At 50.2% G+C, this 27,868-nt stretch overlaps 1 protein-coding gene across 1 annotated transcript in view; it reads left to right on the forward strand.

Annotated features, from left to right (window-relative positions):
* The first annotated feature begins 354 nt into the window (after positions 1-354).
* JAM3 (junctional adhesion molecule 3) overlaps positions 355-27,868 on the forward strand; it is an 81,482-nt gene continuing 53,968 nt past the window's right edge. The window contains exon 1 of the mRNA XM_088457046.1: positions 355-503. Coding sequence (XP_088313172.1) covers positions 467-503 — 37 coding nt within the window. The 5' untranslated portion in view covers positions 355-466. The remainder of the gene's footprint in view (positions 504-27,868) is intronic.

The raw sequence follows: 27,868 nt of genomic DNA on the forward strand, positions 1-27,868 counted from the left end.
AATCACTGCTGACAAGCACCACTAGTGCCATACCCAGAGGGGGCCAGGCGGGGGCAGAACACTGTACGATCACTGCTAACAGGCAGTAGGACCATGAAGCGTGTAATACTAGTGATGACCGCGAGGGGGCAGACGGGGGCAGAGAGCGCTGTGTTTGGCTGCTGATGCGAATGAGACAAGAAGTAACGGTTTTCCAGGATGGGCGTGGCTGCAGGTTCCGTTAGGACGCTTCGGGCAATCAGCCAATAAGGATGAGGGGCGGCGCTCTCTTGGGGCTCGGGATGATGGGCGGGGCTCTCCCGGGGATAAGAACGAGGGGCGGGGCTCGGGCTGAGGGGCGGGGTTCTCCCGGGGATCAGGGCGTGGCTCGGGATGAGGGGCGGGGCTCTCCCGCGGACCGGGGCTGTCTGACGGTCGGGTGTCCGCAGTCTCTGGCCGTCTCTTCCCGTCTTCTGGAGCGTACAAGATGGCGACATCGGGATTCCTGCTCCTCCTCCTCCAGGGTGAGTCACCGAGACCGTCAGCACGGGCTACTGTGCCAGGGTGTGAGCTGGGCAGGCTCATTGTCTGACTAAAAGCACGGGGAGAGTGTGGTGTATATATAATAGCTGTGTTCTCAGTGATGTCATCCATAATAGCCATGTGCTGTCTCTCTCTTTATGTATGTATGTATTATGTGTGTATGCATGCATGTGTGAGATATATATATATATACACATACACACACTTATTAATTATATACACACACACACACACACACACACACACACACACACACACACACACACACACACAGTGTATGATGTGCATATGTGTGATTTTGGGTCCCCTCGTCCTGTGTATGATGTGTATAACTTGGGAGGTGACTTTGGGGCGAGTTGCACTGTTTCCCATCAGATACGTGTATTCTGTATTTATTACAGTTAGATGGATGATCCTGTATTCTGTATTTATTACAGTTAGATGGATGATCCCTGGCATGTCCGTCCCCCTGGGAAAGCCGGGGACGTTGTTAGCTCCCTGATCCATATGTGTAATGGGGATATTGGGATTATCTGTACATACTGCTTCCTCAGGATGGACGAACAGCTGTTGCATGCTGTAGATCACACAAAGGATGCAGATCCCATTGTTCCCAAATCCTGGATGGCCAAGGGGTGTCCCCCCAGGTGATGCTATACATATTATGCAATATTGGCTGTATGGGAGCTGGTTACATGTGGCACATAATACAGCTGGATATGTTCTGTGTGAGGGAAGTTTGGGAGCTGGACTTGTGGATACAGGGGTCTTTGTTAGCACCTTCTGTCTCATGACAGCAGCCAGTTCTTTGCCGCTCTGCCCTCTTTATTCTGCATTATATGATGCTTTGCTATTTCTATGAGCAAGACCTGTGCCTAGTGGGAGAGTTACATTCTAGCAAGTCCATGATTTTATATTATTGGTTGTTTCGAAGCTGTCTGAACTTTTCCCCAATGTTACAAGGCTCATGTCAGCACAGTAACAATCCAGTGCTGAAAGCATTTAGTATTTTACCTTTACACAGCAATAACGGTAAATACATTTCATGGTCCATGGTTCTATTTTATTTTAAAATCTTGTATTGTCTGTTATTAGATGCCTGGTGACTATATTGGGTCTATCTGTGGATGCCTGGTGACTGTAAAGGGTGTGTTGGGTCTGTCTGGGGGAAGCAATCGGGAAGCTGACTGCCTAAATACTGACAGCCGGCTTCCCGACTGTCTTATCCCGGCATGGGTGAAATGCCGGGTGTCTAGATGTAGACGCCCGCATTTCCCCGACGCCGGGAGACCGGCGCCCGGCATCACGATCGTAGTGATGCCGGGCGCCGCTAGCGGACAGCCGCGGGGGGGGGGGAGGGTTAGGTTTAGGGCTCCCGGGGGGGGGACTTAGGGTTAGGCACCCCCCCCCCGGGAGGGTTAGGGTTAGGCACCCCCGGGGGGGACTTAGGGTTAGGCACCCCCCCCGGGGGACTTAGGTTTAGGCAGCGGGGAAGGGGGTGGTTAGGGTTAGGCACTTAGAGGAGGGATTAGGGTTAGGCACCCCTAAGGAGGGTTAGGGTTAGGGGGTTAGGTTAGCAGATACTTACTTAGCCACGATCGGAATTTCCAGCGCTGTCGGGCTTCCGCTGCTTCACACTCTGCTCCTGTCGGGCTGCCGCTGACGGGTATCGAACCGGCGGTATTTCATACCCATTTCCTCTCTGGATACCTGGTGACTATAAAGGGTGTATTTGGTCTGTCTGTAGATGCTTGGTGACTATAAAGGGTGTATTGGGTCTGTCTGTGGATACCTGGTGACTATAAAGGGTGTTTTGGTTCGGTCATTGGATGCCTGGTGACTATAATGGGTGTATTGGCTCTGTCTGTGGATGCCTGGTGACTATAAAGGGTGTATTGGGTCTGTCTGTGGATGCCGGGTGACTATAAAGGGTGTATTGGGTCTGTCTGTGGATGCCTGGTGACTATAAAGGGTGTATTGGGTCTGTATGTGGATGCCTCGTGACTATAAAGGGTGTATTGGGTCTGTCTGTGGATGCCTGGTGTCTATAAAGGGTGTATTGGGTCTGTGGATGCCTGGTGACTATAAAGGGTGTATTGGGTCTGTATGTGGATGCCTGGTGACTATAAAGGGTGTATTGGGTCTGTCTGTGGATGCCTGGTGACTATAAAGGGTGTATTGGGTCTGTCTGTGGATGCCTGGTGACTATAAAGGGTGTATTGGGTCTGTATGTGGATGCTTGGTGACTATAAAGGGTGTATTGGCTCTCTGTGGATGCCTGGTGACTATAAAGGGTGTATTAGGTCTGTCTGTGGATGCCTGGTGACTATAAAGGGTGTATTGGGGCTGTATGTGGATGCCTGGTGACTATAAAGGGTGTATTGGCTCTGTGGATGCCTGGTGACTATAAAGGGTGTATTAGGTCTGTCTGTGGATGCCTGGTGACTATAAAGGGTGTATTGGGGCTGTATGTGGATGCCTGGTGGCTATAAAGGGTGTATTGGGTCTGTCTGTGGATGCTTGGTGACTATAAAGGGTGTATTGGTTCTGTATGTGGATGCCTGGTGGCTATAAAGGGTGTATTGGGTCTGTCTGTGGATGCCTGGTGGCTATAATGGGTGTATTGGGTCTGTCTGTGGATACTTGGTGACTATAAAGGGTGTATTGGCTCTGTCTGTGGATACCTGGTGACTATAAAGGGTGTATTGGCTCTGTCTGTGGATGCCTGGTGACTATAAAGGGTGTATTGTATCTGTCTGTGGATGCCTGGTGACTATAAAGGGTGTATTGGCTCTGTCTGTGGATGCCTGGTGACTATAGAGGGTGTATTGGCTCTGTGGATGCCTGGTGACTATAAAGGGTGTATTGGGTCTGTCTGTGGATGCTTGGTGACTATAAAGGGTGTATTGGGTCTGTCTGTGGATACCTGGTGACTATAAAGGGTGTATTGGCTCTGTCTGTGGATGCCTGGTGACTATAAAGGGTGTATTGGCTCTGTCTGTGGATGCCTTGTGACTATAAAGGGTGTATTGGCTCTGTCTGTGGATGCCTGGTGACTATAAAGGGTCTATTGGGTCTGTCTGTGGATGCCTGGTGACTATAAAGGGTGTATTGGCTCTGTCTGTGGATGCCTGGTGACTATAAAGGGTGTATTGGGTCTGTCTGTGGATTCCTGGTGACTATAAAGGGTGTATTGGGTCTGTCTGTGGATGCCTGGTGACTATAAAGGGTGTATTGGCTCTGTCTGTGGATTCCTGGTGACTATAAAGGGTGTATTGGCTCTGTATGTGGATGCCTGGTAACTATAAAGGGTGTATTGGCTCTGTCTGTGGATGCCTGGTGACTATAAAGGGTGTATTGGCTCTGTCTGTGGATGCCTGGTGACTATAAAGGGTGTATTGGCTCTGTCTGTGGATTCCTGGTGACTATAAAGGGTGTATTGGCTCTGTATGTGGATGCCTGGTAACTATAAAGGGTGTATTGGCTCTGTCTGTGGATGCCTGGTGACTATAAAGGGTGTATTGGCTCTGTCTGTGGATGCCTGGTGACTATAAAGGGTGTATTGGGTCTGTGGATGCCTGGTGACTATAAAGGGTGTATTGGCTCTGTCTGTGGATGCCTGCTGACTATAAAGGGTGTATTGGCTCTGTCTGTGGATGCCTGGTGACTATAAAGGGTGTATTGGGTCTGTCTTTGGATTCCTGGTGACTATAAAGGGTGTATTGGCTCTGTCTGTGGATTCCTGGTGACTATAAAGGGTGTATTGGCTCTGTCTGTGGATGCCTGGTGACTATAAAGGGTGTATTGGGTCTGTCTGTGGATGCCTGGTGACCATTGCCATAATATTCCTTTAATCCAGGGCATATATGAATTACACTGGCTCTGTGGCTGGCTAAATTCAAGCTTAGATTTGCTGATGGGTGTTAGTGCCGCAGGCGTTATATATTGTTTACGTGACCTGCAGAGAAGCGCCGACACTACAGCCTTGCTCTTATATATGGCGGCAGAATTCTCTGATGACTTCTATTTAAATACTTTGTGTTTTATGAAGAATAATGCACATCTTACTGTCATTTATGATTCCTTCTGGATTCCTCAACAATCATGAAAAAAAAAAATCATAAAACCTATTAAATAATAACCAGGCATACGGAAATGTTCCAAATCCTTCTCATCTGTCTTTGTGAACATAAAATACTGCACCTATGTCTGACTCTTATGGCGTTCATGTATTAAGGCTGCAATATATTGGAATCATCATTAATCTCTATATGGCGCCACAATTTCCGGAGCGCCGTACAGTCCGCATATAAAACAGTGAAGTAAGTGACATGCTAGAACAATTACAGGTAGCACAAATAAAAGCTCATATTGTGTATAGATTAAGTAACTAACAGAATATACCATTCAGCACGAGCCGTAACATATGATGGAGACAAAGAGGCTAAGGGGGAGATGTATTATAGCGGCACGTTAAGTCCCGCTTCCCGCTTCGCCTCTTTACCGAGGCGCTAGCACATAACGTGCGCTGATACCGCTCCAACGCTTCATACATCTCCCCCCTATGGCTGACATGACACATAGGGGAAGATGTACTGGGCAAATGACAAAGTTGCCATAGCTACCAATCAGCTTCTAGCTATCATTTATCAAGTACATTCTATAACATGATAAGAAGAAGCTGATTGGTTACTATGGCAGCTTCTCCACCTGTACCCTTTTTTTTTTTTTTTTCTTCTTCTTTTAAAGGTTTGGTCCAGCTCACCCGAAGACTAAAGGGGACCCTACCTGCGAGAGCTTACATTTTACAGCAGGACTTTAATTACTTACCCAGGGCGGGATGTACTAACCTTGCGAAGTACATCCCGCCATGCCTCGCATTCCTACTGACCGCATATGTACTAATATATGCGATCAGTAGCGCAAAGGACTGCTCTTCCGATAAGAGCTGTTCTTTGCGATGTGCTCTGTGCCGTGGGCTTCCGGGTTTATGCCCTGGAAGTCCATCTGCGCATGCGCAGAGTGACGCGGGGCATGCTGGGAGGGATCCGATCGGATCCCTCATAGCAGCGCGATGCGGTAAAAGCCCATAGGCTTCTATAGGGTAACGCTAGCGAAAGCTGGCGTTACCCTCCGCATCGGAGACCCGGCGGCCGGCTGATGATACATACGAAAAATGCGGTAAAACCCCGGAAACAGGGTTTTTACCGCGTTTTCCGTTTAGTACATCCCGCCCCCAGTGAGGAAGGAAGATATTGTGGTAATCATGCGGAGGAGTAGGTGACAGGCCTGTTAGTGGGACTGCATATGAGGAGTGACGCAGAGGTTTGGCGTATCGCAGCTGAATTGCGGTCGGTAGTGAATCAGGCTTAGAGATCGAGAGTCATAGTAAGAGATGGATAAATGTGAATTTCGTCCTCACAGATGGGATTGTGAAGGGTAAAGAAACATGAAAGTGGTTTTGTGTGCCCGTCAGGGGGCGCACGCTACCCCGGAGCACGACCGTTCCCGCAGCGGCTGCAGCTCACAACCTATTAAATAAGCCCCCTAGTCCCCATTCTCCAAAGAGGCAGTGCCCATCCTGGAAGTAGGAGCTTGGCTGATCACTGCTTTGCCATAATATACGCACACTCGCCTGAAGTACGCCAGGTGAGCACCAACTTATGAACTATATTCAGGACACTTGACTAAATATCTACCTCACAATTGTGATTATAGAGGACGCTGGTTATTTACACGTCTAATCCCTTGCATTTTGAGCGCAACATCTGGGCGCCCGCAGCACACATGCCCAGTGGCACAAACACTTGCAGTGTTCTCCCCAGAAATTATTTCCAGCCATGTGGCATTGAGAAGTAGCCGGGTGGGGGCCTTCGCAGTCATAAAATGTTATAAACCCTGACCTTATAATGATTAAAGCTTGAAATAAAATTTTCTAGATGAATTCTCCTCTTCTTATTAGAGGCCCAGTCGTCTGGTTTATGAAAAAGCTGCAAAGTCTGTAGGATCTGGTCCTTATTATACAGCTCCCAGATACTGTCCCCACTTGCAGAGTCCCAAAGTGCCGTGTGGTGCACCCGCAAAAAACAGCCTGGGGAGAACACTGACTTGTATAGCCCCATTCACTTTACACAGGAGCTGTGTCCGTGAAAAAACAATTTAATTCCCCTTGTTGTATTTTTAAAAGTGCCCATAAGCATATGTACAGTATTAGGGGGAGATGTATCATCGGCGACATCGCCGATGCGGTACATCCCCCCCAACTTCGCATACATACTGCGGTTAATTACCGCGGTAAGTACCAAGAATATCGCAAAGAACAGCTCTCTCGATGAGAGGTGTCCTTTGCGATGCTGCAGGGCAGAGGGACTTCCGGGTTTGACACCTAGAAGTCCTTCTGCGCATGCGCAGAAGGACACGGGCTGCGGGGGCTCATGGGAGGGATCCGTTCGGATCCCTCCCAGCCACGAGCGTCACGCTAAGAAGCCCATAGGCTACTATTGGGTAACGCCACCTGAAGGTGGCGTTACCTAGCAACGCGAAGCTGCATTCTGCTGCTTAATACATACAGGGAATGCGGTAAAACCCCTGAAAACTGCATTTTCGGGGGTTTTACCGCATTTTCGCCAATGAGACATCTCCCCCTTAGTCACTTTAATATCAGTGTGATTTCACTTACAAATAGATACACACGTTTTTTGTTCTTCTATACGTAAGTCATTTTGCTTCTTTAATTCTGGGTACAAGAAGAACCCCTGGCGCTGGTACTGATTTATAAACCTTATTACATATGGTCCATGGTGTCTCTGCGGTGGTGAATGGATGTTAGGCTTGTTCAGTGCACACCGGCAATAATACTTTTCTGTATGTAATATTACGAACTCGCACAACATACTCTCCGCAGACTGGTGCAGCGCCCCCTCTGCGGCAGCCGGCTACCCCGCGTGCTCTTCTGTATACCCGGCGTTGACATGTTTTGTACATGTAACAAAGCTAGTGTGTTGCTTTAGTGTTGCAAATAGTTGTTTTGTGTAATGCCCTTGTATGGCGCGGGTTAAGAGCACAAGTTTGCATTATACCCGGGCAGGAGAGTGCTAGGAATGTGCTGGCAGTGTTAGATGCCAGCTCTAGTCCATGCCAAGCAAACAAAGGCTGCGCTTCTTCCCACAAACATTGTCCCCTTTAATTGCATGACAGTCTGTCCTTTCAGTGGCAGAGAGGATGCTGGGATAGTGCGTCCCACGGACTCATTAGTGGGACCGAAATGTGGGTTTAAATGTAAACGGACTTTAATGGAGGAAGTGACCTGATAAAGGAGACAATAGAGCTGGGTTAACCCCTGAAGTGCTAAAACTAACTAACTTACAAAGCTGCTGGGCTGGGCAGGAAGCTCTCTATCCGCGATGAAATGCCGTGTGTCTGTACAGCTTGGCCTACAGGACGTTGGATCGTCTGGCACAGGCTAAACGACTGGCCACCAAGCAATTGCTGGAAAAGGACAGACAGCCACTACGGTCGCACATCCCCAGCTGCCTGGGTTCAGGACCATCCACATATTCATCCACATTATGCCTAATAGAAGGCGATGGCCAGTAGCTATTACCTGCCTGTCAGCGCTCATCTAGATTCCCGGCTGGCATTTGTCATGTATCACTATATGTGGTGTACATGTGTGTAGTGCAGGAATGGGTAACGCGTGCGGGGGCTTCCGGATTCTACAGTGCATTTTTATTTTGTTTGCTTGTAAGTAAAGTAACCAAAAATAAAGTTTATGGAAAATATGTTTATTACAGTCCCCGCAGGATAGCTCATGCACTCAGTAATCTGCTTATTGTTTAAGCCTGGGTACACACTGGAGCGAAGGCATTCGTTCCGACGTCGGAACAGTGATTGTGCGTCCACACTGGATGACTTTAATGAACGGAACGATCACCGTTTCGTCATTCATTAGCATTGCACTGGCCGCTAGTGATATCGCTAGGTTTAATGTGCAGTACACACTGAGCGATGTAGGTGAAATGTCATAAGGCATATCGGCCCGACATCGCCCTAATGTATTCGGCTTAAGAAACACAAAGAGGAATTTGAGGGCTCAATGTCAGTATGCTGCATCAAATGCAAACCTAAAATGTGCTTGTCAGGGTTTTTCCTTATCCGTGGGTATCTGTATATTACTATGTCACACTCACCTGTGTGTATCTGTATATATTGCTAGGTCACACTCACCTGTGTGTATCTGTATATATTGCTATGTCACACTCACCTGTGTGTATCTGTATATATTGCTATGTCACACTCACCTGTGTGTATCTGTATATTACTATGTCACACTCACATGTGTGTATCTGTATATATTGCTATGTCACACTCACCTATGTGCATCTGTATATATTGCTATGTCACACTCACCTGTGTGTATCTGTATATATTGCTATGTCACACTCACCTATGTGCATCTGTATATATTGCTATGTCACACTCACCTGTGTGTATCTGTATATATTGCTATGTCACACTCACCTGTGTGTATCTGTATATATTGCTATGTCACACTCACCTGTGTGTCTGTATATATTACTATGTCACACTCACCTGTGTGTATCTGTATATATTGCTATGTCACACTCACCTGTGGGTATCTGTATATATTGCTATGTCACACTCACCTGTGTGTATCTGTATATATTGCTATGTCACACTCACCTGTGTGTCTGTATATATTACTATGTCACACTCACCTGTGTGTATCTGTATATATTGCTATGTCACACTCACCTGTGGGTATCTGTATATATTACTATGTCACACTCACCTGTGTGTATCTGTATATATTGCTATGTCACACTCACCTGTGTGCATCAGCATATATCCCTGTGTGTCACTCACCTGTGTGCATCTCCATATGTATTCCTGTGTCACACTCACCTGTGTGCATATGTATATATCCCTGTATCACACTCACCTGTGTGCATATGTATATATCCCTGTATCACACTCACCTGTGTGCATCAGCATATATCCCTGTGTCACACTCACCTGTGTGCATCTCCATATATCCCTGTGTCACGCTCACCTGTGTGCATATGCATATAGCCCTGTGTCACGCTCACCTATGTGCATATGCATATAGCCCTGTATCACGCTCACCTGTGTGCAGCTGCATATAGCCCTGTGTCACACTCACCTGTGTGCATCAGCATATAGCCCTGTGTCACACTCACCTGTGTGCATCAGCATATAGCCCTGTGTCACGCTCACCTGTGTGCATCTGCATATAGCCCTGTGTCACGCTCACCTGTGTGCATCTGCATATAGCCCTGTGTCACGCTCACCTGTGTGCATCTGCATATAGCCCTGTGTCACGCTCACCTGTGTGCATCAGCATATATCCCTGTGTCACACTCACCTGTGTGCATCTCCATATATCCCTGTGTCACGCTCACCTGTGTGCAGCTGCATATAGCCCTGTGTCACACTCACCTGTGTGCAGCTGCATATACCCACAGCCACTGGATCCACAGGGATATGTACCTCACACCTGTTCAGAGCTGTCAGGGAGAGGAGGCTCAGTCTCTTTTTCACTCCAGGGCATCTGTAAAGCTATAGTCTTTCGATTTCCACCTAAATATACCCCCAGGAGGCTCTACTGCAGGGTCTGGTTCCCCCTTTGGCCGAAAATGGGCTCCAGATGAAAGACAGCCAAATTGTTGGACTGCAGTATAACTCCGGTCTAAGGTGGGTGTAGCGCTTAGCTAGCTGGGACTCCCCTGAGGCACCGCACCTCCTGAGGTCATTCAAACACAGGAAGCGCTATTGTTAGTCCCTCATATTGCTGTTGGCTGGGACTCTGATTGGCTGCCAGTTGATTCACGTGTTGCTGGAGCAGCCTTTGCAGGACACACTATTGCGGCCTGAGACTTAATGCTCCTGGCTGCACAGCACCTATTTACCCTCATGCATTGGGCACATTTTTGAATTATTTTTTAATCTTTTTATTTAGACATAAAATCCAAAATGGATAAAAAAAACCAGTGCAAAACTTGTACAACATAGCACCAATAAATACACTATGGGCCATATTCAATTTGGAGCGAAAATCCGTTGCCGGACTTTTCGCAGTCATCGGAGGTTTTGCCGTCTAAAGCTAATCGATGAAAGTCCTGTCATTTTTGGGGTAATCAGGCTGATACCCCACTAAAGATGCTCTGACATGGGGGTTCACTATGGGTACCCCCGAATAGCCCTGCAAAAGGTATTTGGGGTCTTTGAATGGTCTCAATAGGCGCTATTTAGCATCTTTGGGAGAGTGGTGAAGAATAGCATTTAGCAACTTTTTTTGGCCAAAATAAGTAGTCCCAGCAAATTTGGGGTACATGAAAATGGGTGCGAGCGGCCAGGATGATGGTCGCGATGGTCAAGACCATCGGGCCTGCGACGAGACCCTTGTGGTAGGGTCTCGTGGCCGCAAGCCCCAGAGAGCTTTCGGCTTTAACAGAGCCGAAAGCTCTCCCACTGACATCACTTGTGATGTCAGTGGGGCCGCCCCCAAATGGCAGGCGTTCTCATGGGAACGCCTCAGTCTGGGCAGCCACCCCCCGGCCCGCCCACCAAAGGGGGCGTGCTGTCACTCACCATCGACAGCACGCCCCCTTTGGTGCGAGACCCGGAGCGATGGATTGCCCGTCGCTATCCCTGTCTCGCGCTTGCGCACGACGGACCCGGCTCCGTCGTGCGCATGCGCTCTGGGCCACCATCGACCCTGTTGCAAGCGCACAGCGCTTGCGACCGGGTCTGAATCAGGCCCATAGTTCCAAATCACTAAAGTCAAGCTTTAAAGTGCACCACAAAACACACATTCAGCAAGCACCTGCAATAAAAAAAAAAACCCTCCCCCATACTTGCAGACCCCCCCAAAGGCTATTTTGCTAGTTTTTGAATTTGTACCCCCACCTTGAACTTTTTCACCAACATTTTCAAAGTGCTTCTTTGAGGTGTCCTTTTGTGTTTTTTTTTGTCAGTGTTTTTTGACGCAGTTAGTGTCATGGGGGGTGTACAAAGGGTGCAGAGTGATTTCTGCACCCCAAAACCCCAATTCTGCACTTTTTTCCGCCGGGTATTCATAGGCAAAACTTTATCACCTATTACTTTGCATTGCGTTTTTGCACCGGCGAAAAGACGCTACAATTGAATACGAGGATAAGTAAAATCGGCGAAAATGATGGTGTCATACAACACAATTGTCAACCAATTTTAATATGTTAATAGCAAATCAGAAACAATCATATTGAAACATATGAAATAAAGCGCAAAAAAAAAAAAATGTATTTATACGCCTGTCATTAGACATACGCCGGGAGACCGACGCCTGGCATTCCGATCGAAGGGACGCCGAGTGCGGATAGCCGCTGGGCGAGGGGGGAGGGTTAGGTTTAGGTTAGGCACCCCCCCCCCGGGAGCTTAGGTTTAGGCTAGGGGAAGGGGGGTTAGGATTAGGCACCCCCGGGGGCAGGTTAGGGTTAGGCACCCCCCTAGGGGACTTAGGTTTAGGCAGCGGGGAAGGGGGGGTTAGGATTAGGCACTTGGAGGGAGGATTAGGGTTAGGTACTGGGGGGGTGAAGGTTAGGGTTAGGCACTTAGAGGGGGGATTAGAGTTAGGTACTGGGGGGAGAGGTTAGGGTTTGGCACTTAGAGGGGGGATTAGGTTTAGGTACTGGGGGGGGAGGTTAGGGTTTGGCACTTAGAGGGGGGATTAGGTTTAGGTACTGGGGGGGAGGTCAGGGTTAGGCACTTCGAGGGGGGATTAGAGTTAGGTACTGGGGGGGGGAGGAGGTTAGGGTTAGGCACCCCTAACGGTGGGTTAGGGTTAGGGGGTAGAATTAGGTTAGCTAATACTTGAGGACGATCAGAATTTCCACTGCTGCCGGGATGCTGGTGTCAGGATTCCATGTGTCCGACGGTACATCATAACCATTCCTGCACAGTACAAGCGTTTAGCATTTTAAAAAAAACACTTAAATTGTTTATATCCCTATGCACAGCACCTGGGTTTAACCCTTTCACCTTCACATGTCCGGACAATAAAACCTCAACTGCTGTGGCAGCTATTGTCTATACCTATCCCGGAAGGAAGGGGCATGGCGACAGGATACCTGAGTGTGAGTGATAAAGTATTATCGCCTTTCTGTTTGTTATTCTTTATATGACAACCTAGCCCCCCTCCCCCCCCCCCCCCCCCCCCCCCAAGCTTAGATTACTTGGCAGATGCCAACTAATACACCAACGTGAATGCGAGTACATGAACAGAGAGACAAGACAAAGACAGATTGCCCCGTTATCTGCTTCAAACCGCAGGCCAGAGCATTGTGAGTCATCCTAGTGACTAGTGTGCTGGTGCTATTTGTTCGTCCCTGTGTTAGTGATATCAGGTGCCTCTGGGGGGAATTCAGTTGTTAGCGCCCGCGGTTGCTACTAATGGGTGCCCGACAGAGCAAATCGATTGTTGGTCCGTTCAGGTGCGAATAGCCGTCGGTGCCGGCAACTCTGCTCACAGCCTCCTGAGGTACTGAGCAGAATTGTGTCATAATAATGGTGCCATACATACGGGACGATCCTCAACAATAACTATACCATTTAACGATCTCCCGGGTGTGCTGGACGATCGATATCAATCATCCTGCACACCATCAACGTCAGCCAACTTTTCTCTATAGTAACCTGATCGATATCGACCAGGGTGGTCTGCATGCACGGTCGATGGACGATATTGTTATGTCCATGCGTGCCCACGCATCACAGGTCGTTGGAGGCACCGAAAAATGCACGATATGATCAATATAATTATCGTTCATATCGTGCATTTTAATCGTACCGTATGTACGCACCTTTAAATCTGTGCGTTTGGGTGCCCTAACCTAGACTTTAGACTGGTGTAGCCGTTTTATGCGGCTAAACTCGATCTAATTGGGTGTGACAAGAGCGATAAGTAATGGGCCACCCAAAAGCCATTGAATTGTAACATTGGGCGCCCATTAATTACCACGCTTTACAAAATAATTGCATCGGCCCCCTCTGTATTTCACGTGCATTTTGTTGGTGTCCATGTTGCATTAAATATGGAATATGTCCTCCAGGATTTGTCTTGATTTCTGGCTGTACATCACAAACGCCTGGAATTTCAATAAGTGTGTGAAAATGTTCTTTTTCTACTTCAGGGTCCATAGGGTATCCACAGGATACCTTGGGTATAGGTGATGACGTCAGTCTTCAGGCACCACAGAGGTAAAGTTTTCAGCCTCCCAGGATGCATCTGGGTCCCTCTCCTATACCCCGCCCCCGGGCCAAGGCATCCCAGTTTCGTCGGTGCCTGGCCGGAGTCGGAGGCACTGTGCAGAGGGGGGCTATGAAGAGTCCCTGAAGTTTCTTTTAAAGGCAGCGCTGGCTGCACATCTGGGAGTACAGCATGTACAGTCAGTACTGACGTCCATGCCGTCTCCCCTACACCCCGCCGGTACCAGAACGCCGGTACTGATCCGGGGATGCTGGTAGACATCTGGGGTCACGGCTAGCGGTGTCCCCAGATGTGTTGGACCATGGCCGGATCCAAGGGGATGCAGGTAAGCAGCGGGGTCCCGCGGTGGGTCCACGCTGGTCACATGGTCCTGAGTCCACAGGCAGGGGGCTCCCTGGGAACTGGCTGCAGCGTGGAGCCAGGCGACCAACCTGCGCTTCCACTACCCCCTGGGACAGCGGGCCGCTGCTGAGCGGCATGCGCTGCGGCGTCCCAGGGGTTAAATGCATGCCAGGGGAGCGCGCTTTCCCTGTCTCACAGCCGGCGCCTCCCCTGCTGCACACAGCCTCTCTGCTCTGCCTGATTGGCCACAGTGTGTCAGCTGTCCTCCCCAGGCCGGCCTCCTTCATCTTCTGCTCCTCGGTGGCCATCTTTAAAGCATGGTGAACACTGCTGGAAGCCTGTGAGCGGTGGCATTGCGGTCTGGGTCCCCCAGCATACTCTCCTCTGTTTGTCACAGGTCAGTGTATGCAGCGCTGAGTCCTACCAGCCTGAGGGTCTGAGTAGTTGAGAATCAGCGCTAATAGTGCAGGGATTTGTTACTTCTGCATTGTATGTGACTGAACTGCTAGCCTGCTGTCTGTACTTTCACTTTCTACTGTCAGCTTTATTACTGTCCCTGATCTTGCTCTGCTCAAAGCCCTTGCGGTGCGTGGTGTGCAGGGTGTTATTCACACTATACCAATACGTATAGGTGTGAGTGTCACATACTTACCATCATGTATGAGACTGATTTTCCTCTCCAGCTCATGTGTAGTAAATGTAAGGTACCAATAGCGGAGGGGGAGGGTAACGCGGAGGGGATATGCCCCCAGTGCCTGGCACTGTCACGGCCGATTATGGTCCTGGTCCCGGTACAGGAACCTCCCTGGGCTTGTTTCGCTAAGGCGCTTACAACCCTTGTGGGCCAGCTAGCTCCGCCACCTGCGTTTACCCAGACGGGTTTGTCCCAGCAGTCAGTGGTGTCGTCACCCATGCGGGAGTTCCCGAGACAATTGATGGTACCCCACAGTCTCCCTGTCCCTTCCCAGGTTTCTCCGGAGCCTGCGTGGGTTAATACTCTTAACTACATCGGTTCAGCATTTGTCCGATTGTTTTACAGGGGGAGTCTGTGTTGCGGCCTCATAACGGCCGGTGGCGTCTTTATCTGCTCCTTATGGGGATGACGATGAGACGTCAGATCATGGGGAGATTCTGGATCTATCTGACCAAGAACCTCTCCGTACCAAAGAGCCGGACGCTAAGTCCAAGGTGTATATCCCTGGTCTTATTCGAGCGGTCCGCTCGGCTTTAGTTATTGAGGATATTGATCCTTTGGTGGCCACATTCATATATGCCTTTTTAAGGATATTAAGGGTGAGGCTACGATGTTCCCTCTTTCTGATCAATTAGTGGATCATTTAGAGGAGGCGTGGAAAAATCCAGGTAAACGGTTTCAGCCCCAGAGACGCTTAGCCGTGGCTTATCCGTTTGCGGTCAGTTATTTTTCTAAGCGGGAATCCCCTACGCAAGTGGATTCACATGTCACACGCCTAGTCAAAAGTGCCACGTTGCCTATGCCTTCGATGTCATCCTTGAAGGATGTCACTGACCGCAAGGTGGAGATCTGCCTCAAATTCGTTTATTCCCTTGCAGGGAAGCATCCAGACCGGCTCTGGCCGTGTGTTGGGTAGCCAGAGCTATGGAGCGCTGGGCGGATAATTTGGAGGCGTTTTTGGACTCTGACTGTTCGGCTGAACAGACCGAGTTGGTGGGCAATCTCCGAGACTCGTCCACTTACATTAATGAAGCGGCCTTAGATATTTGTATGCTCACCTCTAGGATCTCCTCTGCAGCCGTGGCTGCTCGTCGCACCTTATGGTTGCGTTCTTGGAAAGCGGACGCGGATTCCAAAAAGGGATTAGAAGGTCTGGACAGGTACTATTTGGTCCAGATCTGGACAAAATTGTAGTTACGTTGGCAGCAGCAAAATCTGCATGTCTTCTGTCTGCTACGATTCCTTCTAGTGCTGGTGGGTCGTCCTTTTGGCCTCACAGGCCCCAAGGTAGGCCTAAAGTACAGTCCTTTCCACGGCAGGCTGGGGCCAAGAAATTGTCCAAGCCCAAGAAACAGGTCTGGAGTACCAGACGTCCGGCTCCTAGGTCAGATAACAAACCTGCGGCCTGACGGTCCAGGCCTCCTTTTGGGGGACCCCAAAGTGGGGGGCGCCTGCTTCAGTTCGCCCGGTGCTGGTCGCAGTGCATGTTCCAATTTCCCAGAGGGGCCTGGGTTTCTATTCCATTCTATTTTTGGTGCAGAAACCCAATGGGTCTTACCGTTCAATACTAAACCTAAAGGCCCTCAGCAAGTCCTTGAGGGTGCCTCTGTTTCGGATGGAGACCCTGCGGTCCATTATTCTGGCACTGGAACCTGGGGACTACATGGTGTCATTGGACATCCAGGACGCTTACCTGCATGTCCCTATTCTTTTGCGCCATCAGCAGTTCCTCAGATTGGCAATCTGCAACGAACATTTCCAGTTCCGGGCACTGCCTTTTGGCCTGGTGACTGCTCCACGGGTATTCACCAAGGTCATGGCGGTCATGGCGGCTCTCCTGCGGACGCAGGGAGTCCGACTGTTGCCTTATCTGGACGACCTCCTGTTGACAGCGGGGTCTCCAGAGCTTTTTTTACACCATCTGGATCTGACGATTGCGGTACTGCAACGTCACGGCTGGTTGACAAACTGGCAGAGGTCCACTCTCACCCCGTCTCAGAGGATCCTGCACCTCGGGGCCTTATTGGACTCCAGGCAGCAGTGGATCTTTGTGACGGAGGAAAAGATCCTTGCTTTGTAGTTGAGGGTGCGCAGTTGTCTGCAGTGTCGTCGAGTGTCGATACACTTGGCAAAGAGGTTATTGGGCTCAATGGTGTCGGTATTCGACATAGTGGAGTACGCCCAATTTCACTCCAAACCTCTGCTGCTATTGATCCGGTCCAGATGGAATGGATTGCCTCAGTCTCTCAAGTCCCAGACGATGGGGCTCACTCCGGATGTTCGCCTGTCTCTAACCTGGTGTTTGCAGACGACCCACCTCAACAAGGGTCGCCCGTTCTGGGTGGCGAACTGGGTCCTGTTAACAACGGACGCCAGTCTCCGGGGCTGGGGAGCTGTCACGGGTCCACACTTGTTTCAGGGCAGGTGGACTCGGGCGGTAGCGGAGCTTCCAATAAACATTTTGGAGCTCCATGCGGTGTCAAGAGCTCTCCAGCGGGCACAGCCTGTTCTCCAGGGTCACCCTGTGCAGGTCCCGTCGGACAACGCCACCACGGTGACCTATTTAAACCAGCAAGGAGGAACCGGGAGAGTGGTCTTTATACCAGGACGTCTTTCGGAGTCTGGTGGACAAGTGGGGTCTTCCGGAGATAGACCTCATGGCGTCCCGGCACAACAACAAGTTGCCGGTGTACGGGTCTCGAACATGAGACGAAAAGGCGTCTCTGGTGTATGCCCTGTCCGTCTAGTAGACGTTCCAGTTTGCCTACCTTTTCCCTCCGTTTTCCCTTCTTCCGCGGGTATTACGGAAATTCAAATCAAGAAGGAGGTACGCTACTGTTGATAGCTTCCGAGTGGCCCAGACGGCACTGGTTCTCCGACCTCCAGAGTCTGTCAGTAGACGTTCCTCTGAGGTTACCATTACGACCGAATCTGCTGTCATAGGGTCCTTGTCTTCACCCGGACCTGACTCGGTGTGGCTGTTGAAACGGTCATGCTAAGGTCCAGAGGGTTTTTCTAGCTCCGTGGTGCAAACCATACTAAGAGCTCGTAAACCTTCCTCGGCAAGAATCTACCATCGTGTGTGGCATACTTTCTTCCGGTGGTGTAGACCTAGAGGGTATTCCCTTAGGGAGTTCCGCCTGTCTAGGGTGTTGGCTTTCCTACAGGCTGGACTGGATCATGGGCTTTGCCTGGCTTCTCTGAAAGTGCAGGTGTCTGCCCTGTCAGTCTGGTTTCATCGTAGGAATGCTGCGCTCTCTGATGTGCACACCTTTATGCGAGGTGTTCTTCGCATTCAGCCACCTTTTGTTCCACCGGTGGCCCCTTGGAATTGGGCTGTGGTCCTGAGAGTTCTCTAGGGGCCGCCGTTTGAACCACTGGACTCAGTGGACTTTAAATGGCTTACAGCTGAAACCATATTCCTTCTGGCCATTGCCTCGGCCAGACAGATTTCGGATTTAGGGGTTCTCTCTTGTAGACCCCTTTTTCTGATTTTTCATAGGAATAGGGCGGTGCTTCTCACTCGTCCGGGATTCCTTCCCGAAGTGGTATCCAGTTTTCACATCAATGAAGAAATTGTTGTGCCGGCTTTCAATTCACCTGGACTTTCAGTGGGTGACGCCACTTGGGATGTTGTGCGGGCATTGAGAATTTATGTTGACCGCACTTCTTCTTTTAGGAAGTCGGACGCCTTGTTTGTCCTCTATGGCTTCCGTAAAAAGGGTTGGCCTGCTTCAAAGTAGACTTTGGCAGGCTGGATTCGTATGGCAATTTCAGAAGCTTATCTTCATGAAGGTCTTCCAGTTCCCTCCTTACTGAGGGCTCATTCCACTAGGTCGGTGGGTACTTCGTTTGCAGCTAGACGTGGTGCCTCTGCAGTTCAGATCTGCAAGGCTGCTACGTAGTCTTCTGTCCATACCTTTGTGAGGTATTACGCTTTTGACATCTTTGCCTCTCAGGATGCTTCCTTCGGGCGGCGGATTCTCCTCTCAGCACAGGAGCGTCCCCACCCTTAAAGGATACTGCTTTGGGACATCCCCAAGGTATCCTGTGGATACCCTATGGACCCTGAAGTAGAAAATATGAGATATGGTAAGAACTTACCCTTGTTATCTCTATTTCTACGAAGTCCATAGGGTTCCACAGGACTCCCGCCCTGTCGCACCTGTACTGCAGATGGGCTTTATTCTGGTCACCGGTTTTTCCGTCTCCCTATGGTGAGAATGTGATTCTTGTGAGTGTCCAGATTTTTTTTTTTTTCTTCTCTCTCTTTCTTCTCCTGCTCCGGCCTATGGCTTGTGACGTAACTGAGATGCCTTGGCCCGGGGGCGGGGTATAGGAGAGGGACCCAGATGCATCCTGGGAGGCTGAAAACTTTAACTCTGTGGTGCCTGAAGACTGACGTCATCACCTATACCCCAAGGTATCCTGTGGAACCCTATGGACTTCGTAGAAATAGAGATAACAAGGGTAAGTTCTTACCATATCTCATATTATTCACTATACTGTATATATGATTCACAATGATTTATTGTCAGAGTTTTCTTCTGTAAGAAACAATGCTAGAGGATGTAATCGGAGCCACTAAAACTAAAATACAAGTTTCATTATATAAAAGTAATACTTACAACATTCACAAATATGTGTAAACGTCCTCATATCATGACAGAACTTTAGATATTCAACATTGCAGTAACATTTGTGGAGTAAAAGCTATTTCCATCTGGCCTCAGTGGGGGGAGAGTTCAATTGAACGTGATGTTTAGCTCCGGGAATGAGCGCTCAGAGCTATTTGATTGGCCGCACTGTAAACCCCCGATTAGCGGATTTCTGCTCGCACCCTACTGAGGTGGAAGCGGAAATCCGACTTAGCTAGTGCCTCGATGCTAGTTGCGGGCTTACCGGGTGCACTAACCGTATCGTGCCCGGCACTTAAGTAGAAAAATGCTGTTTACCGCACCTAAACCGCGGGCATTAGTCGCGCTAAACTGAATTTTCCGACTTAAGTGCCAACCCCGATATGTGGGCAATTGAATAGCTCCAGGCACTCATTCCCAGCTCTGTTCAACATCGCTTTTAATAGAATTCCCCCCAGTGTTCTTTGGGCTTATGTACATGATGTGGGGAATTTCATTGTTTTTTTGTTTTAGCCAGATGTCTGTTTGCACCGCCTGAGGTGGTAAGCAGAAATCCACGTAATGTCGGCCATACTGCTGTTTTGCCGCGCTGCACAGTACTTTGGACTGGTCTAGTTCATTTTAATGTGGTGCTTTTGGCCCCGACAAGCGTGATAACGCGCTCTTGCGCCTGTTCAGAGTAACAATTGAATAGTTCCGTTTTGGGTGCCCAAAAAACATTTGACCCCCCCCCCCTCCCAGAAGTGTTCTTCTGTGTGTAAGAAACTATGTTCCACATTTGTAGGTGGCCAAATTGGACATTATCTACCTGTTCGGTCTGTCAGTTGTGCGATTGCTTCCGCCATGACCGGGGCCTGTTAATTTGTCGGGAGGTTGAGCCCGTAAGGAAAATATTGTCTATTATTATACTCTGAGCAAAATAAATTGTGGGTCCCAAGGACCCCTCACTTTAAAAAAAAAAAAAAAAGAAAAATTGGGGTCCTACGCCACAGTTTCTAGGTCCCATCACATATTCTAGGAGGTGGGGGCAGGCAGCAGTTGGGACAGTGCTGGGGGTAGGCAGCAGTTGGGACAGTGCTGGTGGCAGGCAGCAGTTGGGACAGTGCTGGGGGCAGGCAACAGTTGGGACAGTGCTGGGGGCAGGCAGCAGTTGGGACAGTGCTGGGGGCAGGCAGCAGTTGGGACAGTGCTGGGGGCAGGCAGCAGTTGGGACAGTGCTGGGGGCAGGCAGCAGTTGGGACAGTGCTGGGGGCAGGCAGCAGTTGGGACAGTGCTGGGGGCAGGCAGCAGTTGGGACAGTGCTGGGGGCAGGCAGCAGTTGGGACAGTGCTGGGGGCAGGCAGCAGTTGGGACAGTGCTGGGGGCAGGCAGCAGTTGGGACAGTGCTGGGGGCAGGCAGCAGTTGGGACAGTGCTGGGGGCAGGCAGCAGTTGGGACAGTGCTGGGGGCAGGCAGCAGTTGGGACAGTGCTGGGGGCAGGCAGCAGTTGGGACAGTGCTGGGGGCAGGCAGCAGTTGGGGTAGAGGGGGTTAAGGACAAGCAGCTGTTGGGGTAGAGCTGGGGGTATCGGCAGGGAGAAATAAGGACATGCGCTCGTTATCGGGAAAACATCAACAAAGTAATTTATAGACATAAAAAAAGTACCATCCCGAGATAAATCCCAAAGTCCCAACTTCATAAATAAACAATTCCATTAATGGTGTAGTATTCGTCCTCCAAGTGCTTTTTGAGCCAGTTTGACCTTGAACCTCAAAAAGAGCAGAAAAGGTGCTTCTCACGGCATAACATCATTCAATCGCCATACACATCAACAAGGCTTGTGCAATAACACCGGTGTGCCGTACTGCGTACCAGAACATAACACCGGTGTGCCGTACTGCGTACCAGAACAGAGTAAATAAAAAAACAGGGATATCACAGGTAATAGTATTCCTTGATGTTCGGCCCAGGTCTGGATACCTTTTCTTGGAATGTCTTTACAGTCACTCTTTCCGCTCACAGGGTAGCTCCTCTCCACCACCTATAGTCTTCGTGGCCGGCACTTTAGTCGGAGAATGCCGGTTCTCGCGACTAAACACACTGCTTAAGTCGCGAGAACCGGCATTCTCCTACTTAAGTGCTTCTAGTTGGACTTAACATCGGTGTGAATTGTATAGCTCCGGGAGCTCCCTTCCGGCGCTATTCACATTGCAATGTATTGTATCGCCCCCAGTGTCGGCATTCAATATGTTGAGATTGTGCGGGGGATTCACTTGTTTATTGCTCCCATCTAAAGTGACCAGGAACTATTCAATTGTTTGTGTGACCAGCCCTTTACTGGTCACGACGACCGTATTCTCGTGCCCTAATGCACGGGCTTAGCCGTGTTGTTTTTGCACGCGGTTGTTAGTAATGGGCGCCCGACGGAGCAATTACATTTTTGCTCTGAATGGATGCGAATGCCGCGGGCGACAGGATTTCTGCTCGCACCCTCATGAGGTATTGAGCAGGAATCTGCGAAAAGTCAGGTTTTTTTTGTACTCCGCAACGATGCGCCAACGAGGACTCTGCACAGGATTGGCCGCTTTACGTGTCTAAGCCCAGAGCTTTTAAGCTCGACTTGCGCAAAAAGTCACTTGCTCCCAGAACCATTACATTTGTCTCCTCTTTCTCCTGTCACATTTGATGGGAGATTGGATGTGAATATACAATTGAATTTCCCCCCCCAATGTGTCTGTATAAAGGGAAAGAAATTTTCACACAATAATGTACAATTAAGGAGCCAGCAGGAAGATGCTCGTCCATTAACCTTGGCAGAAATGACTGCAGCTCCTGAAGCTATCATTTGCAACTAATCATCCAATATAGATGCAGTCTAATGACCTTCCTGTTACTATTATACCCCTTTCACATCGCAAACACGGGTCGGACCCAGGTTTTGAACCCGGGTCCGACCTGGGTCAGACCCGTGTCAGGGCCTTTCACATCGCCTTAATAACCCGGGTTATTCCCGGGTTATTGCAGATTTGGTGTCTTTTAACTCAACCCGGGTTGCCCATGTTAAAACAGTGTGATGTAATTTTTAAAGGAGTTTATTGGCTCACAATTATGATGACGTTTTCAGTAAAGAAATAGGAGGGGCTGGGGAATGCTCGCAGTGCAGCAATCATGGCCGACAGAACACATGTCACAGATGCAGCCCACATTTTGCTGATGTTGCGATAAGTTATCGCATCCCTGACAGTGCCAGTTATCTGTTTACATATTTCTTCCTCATCCCTGATCCGCAGCAACTCCATTACTTCTTCATCACTCCAGTTTCCCATGATTCCTCCAGTGAAAGTAAAGTGCAGTATAGTACACTGTGCTGTCTGTATATAGCTTATTAATAGCTGCCTTTTCCCCAAAGTGTGCAGTGCAGGACAGTAATGTAAATACAGAGACATGTGCTCTGTGTGCAGGCTGGTCAGTTGACTGGAAAAAGGCCAATCAGCACTATTTTCTCAGACCTGGGTCGAATATCCCGGGTCTGTACCATTTAAGAGCCAAATAACCCGGGTCCGACCCGTGTTTAACCCGGGTTGAAATACCGGGTCGGTCGACCCGGGTTATTCATTTTGGTGCATTTAAAACTCACGTTGACCCGGCAACAACACGGGAATAGCCCGGGTTATTTTGGCGATGTGAAAGGGGTATAAGTGACTGTAACTGCGATGGTTACATGTAACACAGCAGTGACACTGGTGTAGTGAGAATAGTTTGCTGCACACGATGAGAGGACAGGTGACATTGATGTGCTCGGGGGTCTGTTCAGCTGGCCCACACCTGTCGCTGTATAGAACGACAGATGCCACTGTCACACCAGCTGCCTGCCGTACTGCTATCCTGGGATCAGACACGTCCCAGGGCATGCCTTGATGAAGGAGGATGCAGCAGCTGATTGAAATCTGATGGTGGCCCCGCTGCTGGAATTCATGGGGCAGTTCCTGTGCTGTTTAATGTTCTCACAATGGATTACTTGTACGGTGCAGCAATGTCGGATCAGATAAAGAAGCCGTGTAGCCACCAGCACTCGTAACTGTTGTCCTGATTTGGAAGGAATGGGCTGATCACTGAATGTGCGCTGGGTAATATTAGGGAAATATTCACTAGAAGCCAGGGTACGGCATAGGTCCATTTTTATTTGTATACGTGCATGGAGCAACTTTTACATATTCTGATTACATAACGGAAAGATCATTGCGTTAGATCATGCATGCTACGCGTGTTGTGTTATTGTATGACCACATTGCATGTAACGGTCTGCGGAATCTATTCATCTCTGCAGCAGGATTATTGTCACAATGCTGAAACCTTTTTTTCTACTTCAGGGTCCATAGGGTATCCACAGGATACCTTGGGGTATAGGTGATGACGTCAGTCTTCAGGCACTACAGAGTTAGTTTTCAGCCTCCCAGGATGCATCTGGGTCCCTCTCCTATACCCCGCCCCCGGGCCAAGGCATCTCAGTTTCGTCGGTGCCTGGCCGGAGTCGGAGGCACTGTGCAGAGGGGGGCTGTGAAGAGCCCCTGAAGTTTCTTTTAAAGGCAGCGCTGGCTGCACATCTGGGAGTACAGCATGGACAGTCAGTACTGACGTCCATGCCATCTCCCCTACACCCCGCCGGTACCAGAACGCCGGTACTGATCCGGGGATGCTGGTAGACATCTGGGGTCACGGCCAGCGGTGCCCCCAGATGTCTTGGACCATGGCCGGATCCCAGGGGATAACAGGTAAGCAGCGGGGTCCCGCGGTGGGTCCCCGCTGGTCACATGGTCCTGAGTCCCCAGGTAGGGGGCTCCCTGGGGACTGGCTGCAGCGTGGAGCCAGGCGACCAACCTGCGCTTCCACTACCTCCTGGGACAGCGTGCCACTGCTGAGCGGCATGCGCTGAGGCGTCCCAGGGGTTAAATGCATGCCAGGGGAGCGCGCTTTCCCTGTCTCACAGCCAGCGCCTCCCCTGCTGCACACAGCCTCTCTGCTCTGTCTGATTGGCCATAGTGTGTCAGCACTCCTCCCCCAGGCCGGCCTCCTTCATCCGCTGCTCCTCGGTGGCCATCTTTGAAGCATGGTGAACGCTGCTGGAAGCCTGTGAGCGGTGGCATTGCGGTCTGGGTCCCCTTGCATACCTCTCCTCTGTTTGTCACAGGTCAGTGTATGCAGCGCTGAGTCCTACCAGCCTGAGGGTCTGAGTAGTTGAGAACCAGCGCTAATAGTGCAGGGATTTGTTTCTTCTGCATTGTATGTGACTAATCTGCTAGCCTGCTGTCTGTACTTTCACTTTCTACTGTCAGCCATATTACTGTCCCTGATCTTGCTCTGCTCAAAGCCCTTGCGGTGCGCGGTGTGCAGGACGTTATTCACACTATACCAATACGTATAGGTGTGAGTGTCACATACTTACCATCATCTCTGAGACTGACTTTCCTCTCCAGCTCATGTGTACTAAATGTAAGGTACCAATAGCGGAGGGGGAGGGTAACGCGGAGGGGATATGCCCCCAGTGCCTGGCACTGTCACGGCCGATTATGGTCCTGGTCCCGGTACAGGAACCTCCCTGGGCTTGTTTCGCTAAGGCGCTTACAACCCTTGTGGGCCAGCTAGCTCCGCCACCTGCGTTTACCCAGACGGGTTTGTCCCAGCAGTCAGTGGTGTCATCACCCGTGCGGGAGTTCCCGAGACAATTGATGGTACCCCACAGTCTCCCTGTCCATTCCCAGGTTTCTCCGGAGCCTGCGTGGGTTAATACTCTAACTACATCGGTTCAGCATTTGTCCGATGTTTTACAGGGGGAGTCTGTGTTGCGGCCTCATAACGGCCGGTGGCGTCTTTATCTGCTCCTTATGGGGACGACGATGAGACGTCAGATGATGGGGAGATTCTGGATCTATCTGACCAAGAACCTCTCCGTACCAAAGAGCCGGACGCTAAGTCCAAGGTGTATATCCCTGGTCTTATTCGAGCGGTCCAATCGGCTTTAGTTATTGAGGATATTGATCCTTCGGTGGTCACATTCATATATGCCTTTTTAAGGATATTAAGGGTGAGGCTACGGTGTTCCCTCTTTCTGATCAATTAGTGGATCATTTAGAGGAGGCGTGGAAAAATCCAGGTAAACGGTTTCAGCCCCAGAGGTGCTTTACTGTGGCTTATCCGTTTGCGGTCAATTATTTTTCTAAGTGGGAATCCCCTACGCAAGTGGATTCACACGCCTAGTCAAAAGTGCCACGTTGCCTATGCCTTCGATGTCATCCTTGAAGGATGTCACTGACCGCAGGGTGGAGATCTGCCTCAAATCCGTTTATTCCCTTGCAGGGAAGCATCCAGACCGGCTCTGGCCGTGTGTTGGGTAGCCAGAGCTATGGAGCGCTGGGCGGATAATTTGGAGGCGTTTTTGGACTCTGACTGTTCGGCTGAACAGACCGAGTTGGTGGGCAATCTCCGAGACTCGTCCACTTACATTAATGAAGCGGCCTTAGATATTTGTATGCTCACCTCTAGGATCTCCTCGGCAGCTGTGGCTGCTCGTCGCACCTTATGGTTGCGTTCTTGGATAGCGGACGCGGATTCCAAAAAGGGATTAGAAGGTCTACTATTTGGTCCAGATCTGGACAAAATTGTAGTTACGTTGGCAGCAGCAAAATCTGCATGTCTTCCGTCTGCTACGATTCCTTTTAGTGCTGGTGGGTCGTCCTTTCGGCCTCACAGGGCCCAAGGTAAGCCTAAAGTACAGTCCTTTCCACGGCAGGCTGGGACCAAGAAATTGTCCAAGCCCAAGAAACAGGTCTAGAGTACCAGACGTCCGGCTCCTAGGTCAGATAACAAACCTGCGGCCTGACGGTCCAGGCCTCCCTTTGGGGGACCCCAAAGTGGGGGGCGCCTGCTTCAGTTCGCCCAGTGCTGGTCGAGGACTACGACAGACACTTGGGTTCAGGAGGTGGTCTCTCACGGGTATGCCCTCTCCTTTCGGGACAGGCCTTCCGCTAGACCGGAGCAAAGCCTCGGAACTGCGGAAGGTTTTGCAGATTATGCTCCAGGCCGCAGTTTCAGTGCATGTTCCAATTTCCCAGAGGGGACTGGGTTTCTATCCCATTCTATTTTTGGTGCGGAAACCCAATGGGTCTTACCGTTCAATACTAAACCTAAAGTCCCTCAACAAATCCTTGAGGGTGCCTCTGTTTCGGATTGAGACCCTGCGGTCCATTATTCTGGCACTGGAACCTGGGGACTACGTGGTGTCATTGGACATCCAGGACGCTTACCTGCATGTCCCTATTCTTTTGCGCCATCAGCAGTTCCTCAGATTGGCAATCTGCAACGAACATTTCCAGTTCCGGGCACTGCCTTTTGGCCTGGTGACTGCTCCACGGGTATTCACCAAGGTCATGGCGGTCATGGCGGCTCTCCTGCGGACGCAGGGAGTCCGACTGTTGCCTTATCTGGACGACCTCCTGTTGATAGCGGGGTCTCCAGAGCTTCTTTTACACCATCTGGATCTGACAATTGCGGAACTGCAACGTCACGGCTGGTTGACAAACTGGCAGAGGTCCACTCTCACCCCGTCTCAGAGGATCCTGCACCTCGGGGCCTTATTGGACTCCAGGCAGCAGTGGATCTTTGTGACGGAGGGAAAGATCCTTGCTTTGTAGTTGAGGGTGCGCAGTTGTCTGCAGTGTCGTCGAGTGTCGATACACTCGGCAATGAGGTTATTGGGCTCAATGGTGTCGGTATTCGACATTGTGGAGTACGGCCAATTTCACTCCAAACCTCTGCTGCTATTGATCCGGTCCAGATGGAATGGATTGCCTCAGTGTCTCAAGTCCCAGACGATGGGGCTCACTCCGGACGTTCGCCTGTCTCTAACCTGGTGTTTGCAGACGACCCACCTCAACAAGGGTCGCCCGTTCTGAGTGGCGAACTGGGACCTGTTAACAACGGACGCCAGTCTCCGGGGCTGGGGAGCTGTCACGGGTCCACACTTGTTTCAGGGCAGGTGGACTCGGGCGGAAGCGGAGCTTCCAATAAACATTTTGGAGCTCCATGCGGTGTCAAGAGCTCTCCAGCTGGCACAACCGGTTCTCCAGGGTCACCCTGTGCAGGTCCCGTCGGACAACGCCACCACGGTGGCCTATTTAAACCAGCAAGGAGGAACCCAAAGTCGGGCAGCACTCGCTGAAGTGTTCCGTATTCTGGTCTGGGCGGAGGTCAGTCTCCCAGCATTATCAGCAGTGTTCATCCCGGGAGTCCTCAACTGGGAAGCGGATTTTCTCAGCAGGCAGGACGTGCATCTGGGAGAGTGGTCTTTACACCAGGACGTCTTTCGGAGTTTGGTGGACAAGTGGGGTCTTCCAGAGATAGCCCTCATGG

This window comes from Taudactylus pleione, unplaced genomic scaffold, assembly GCF_031769625.1.
Source record: "Taudactylus pleione unplaced genomic scaffold, aTauple2 ptg000734l, whole genome shotgun sequence".
In the NCBI taxonomy this organism is placed as follows: domain Eukaryota; kingdom Metazoa; phylum Chordata; class Amphibia; order Anura; family Myobatrachidae; genus Taudactylus; species Taudactylus pleione.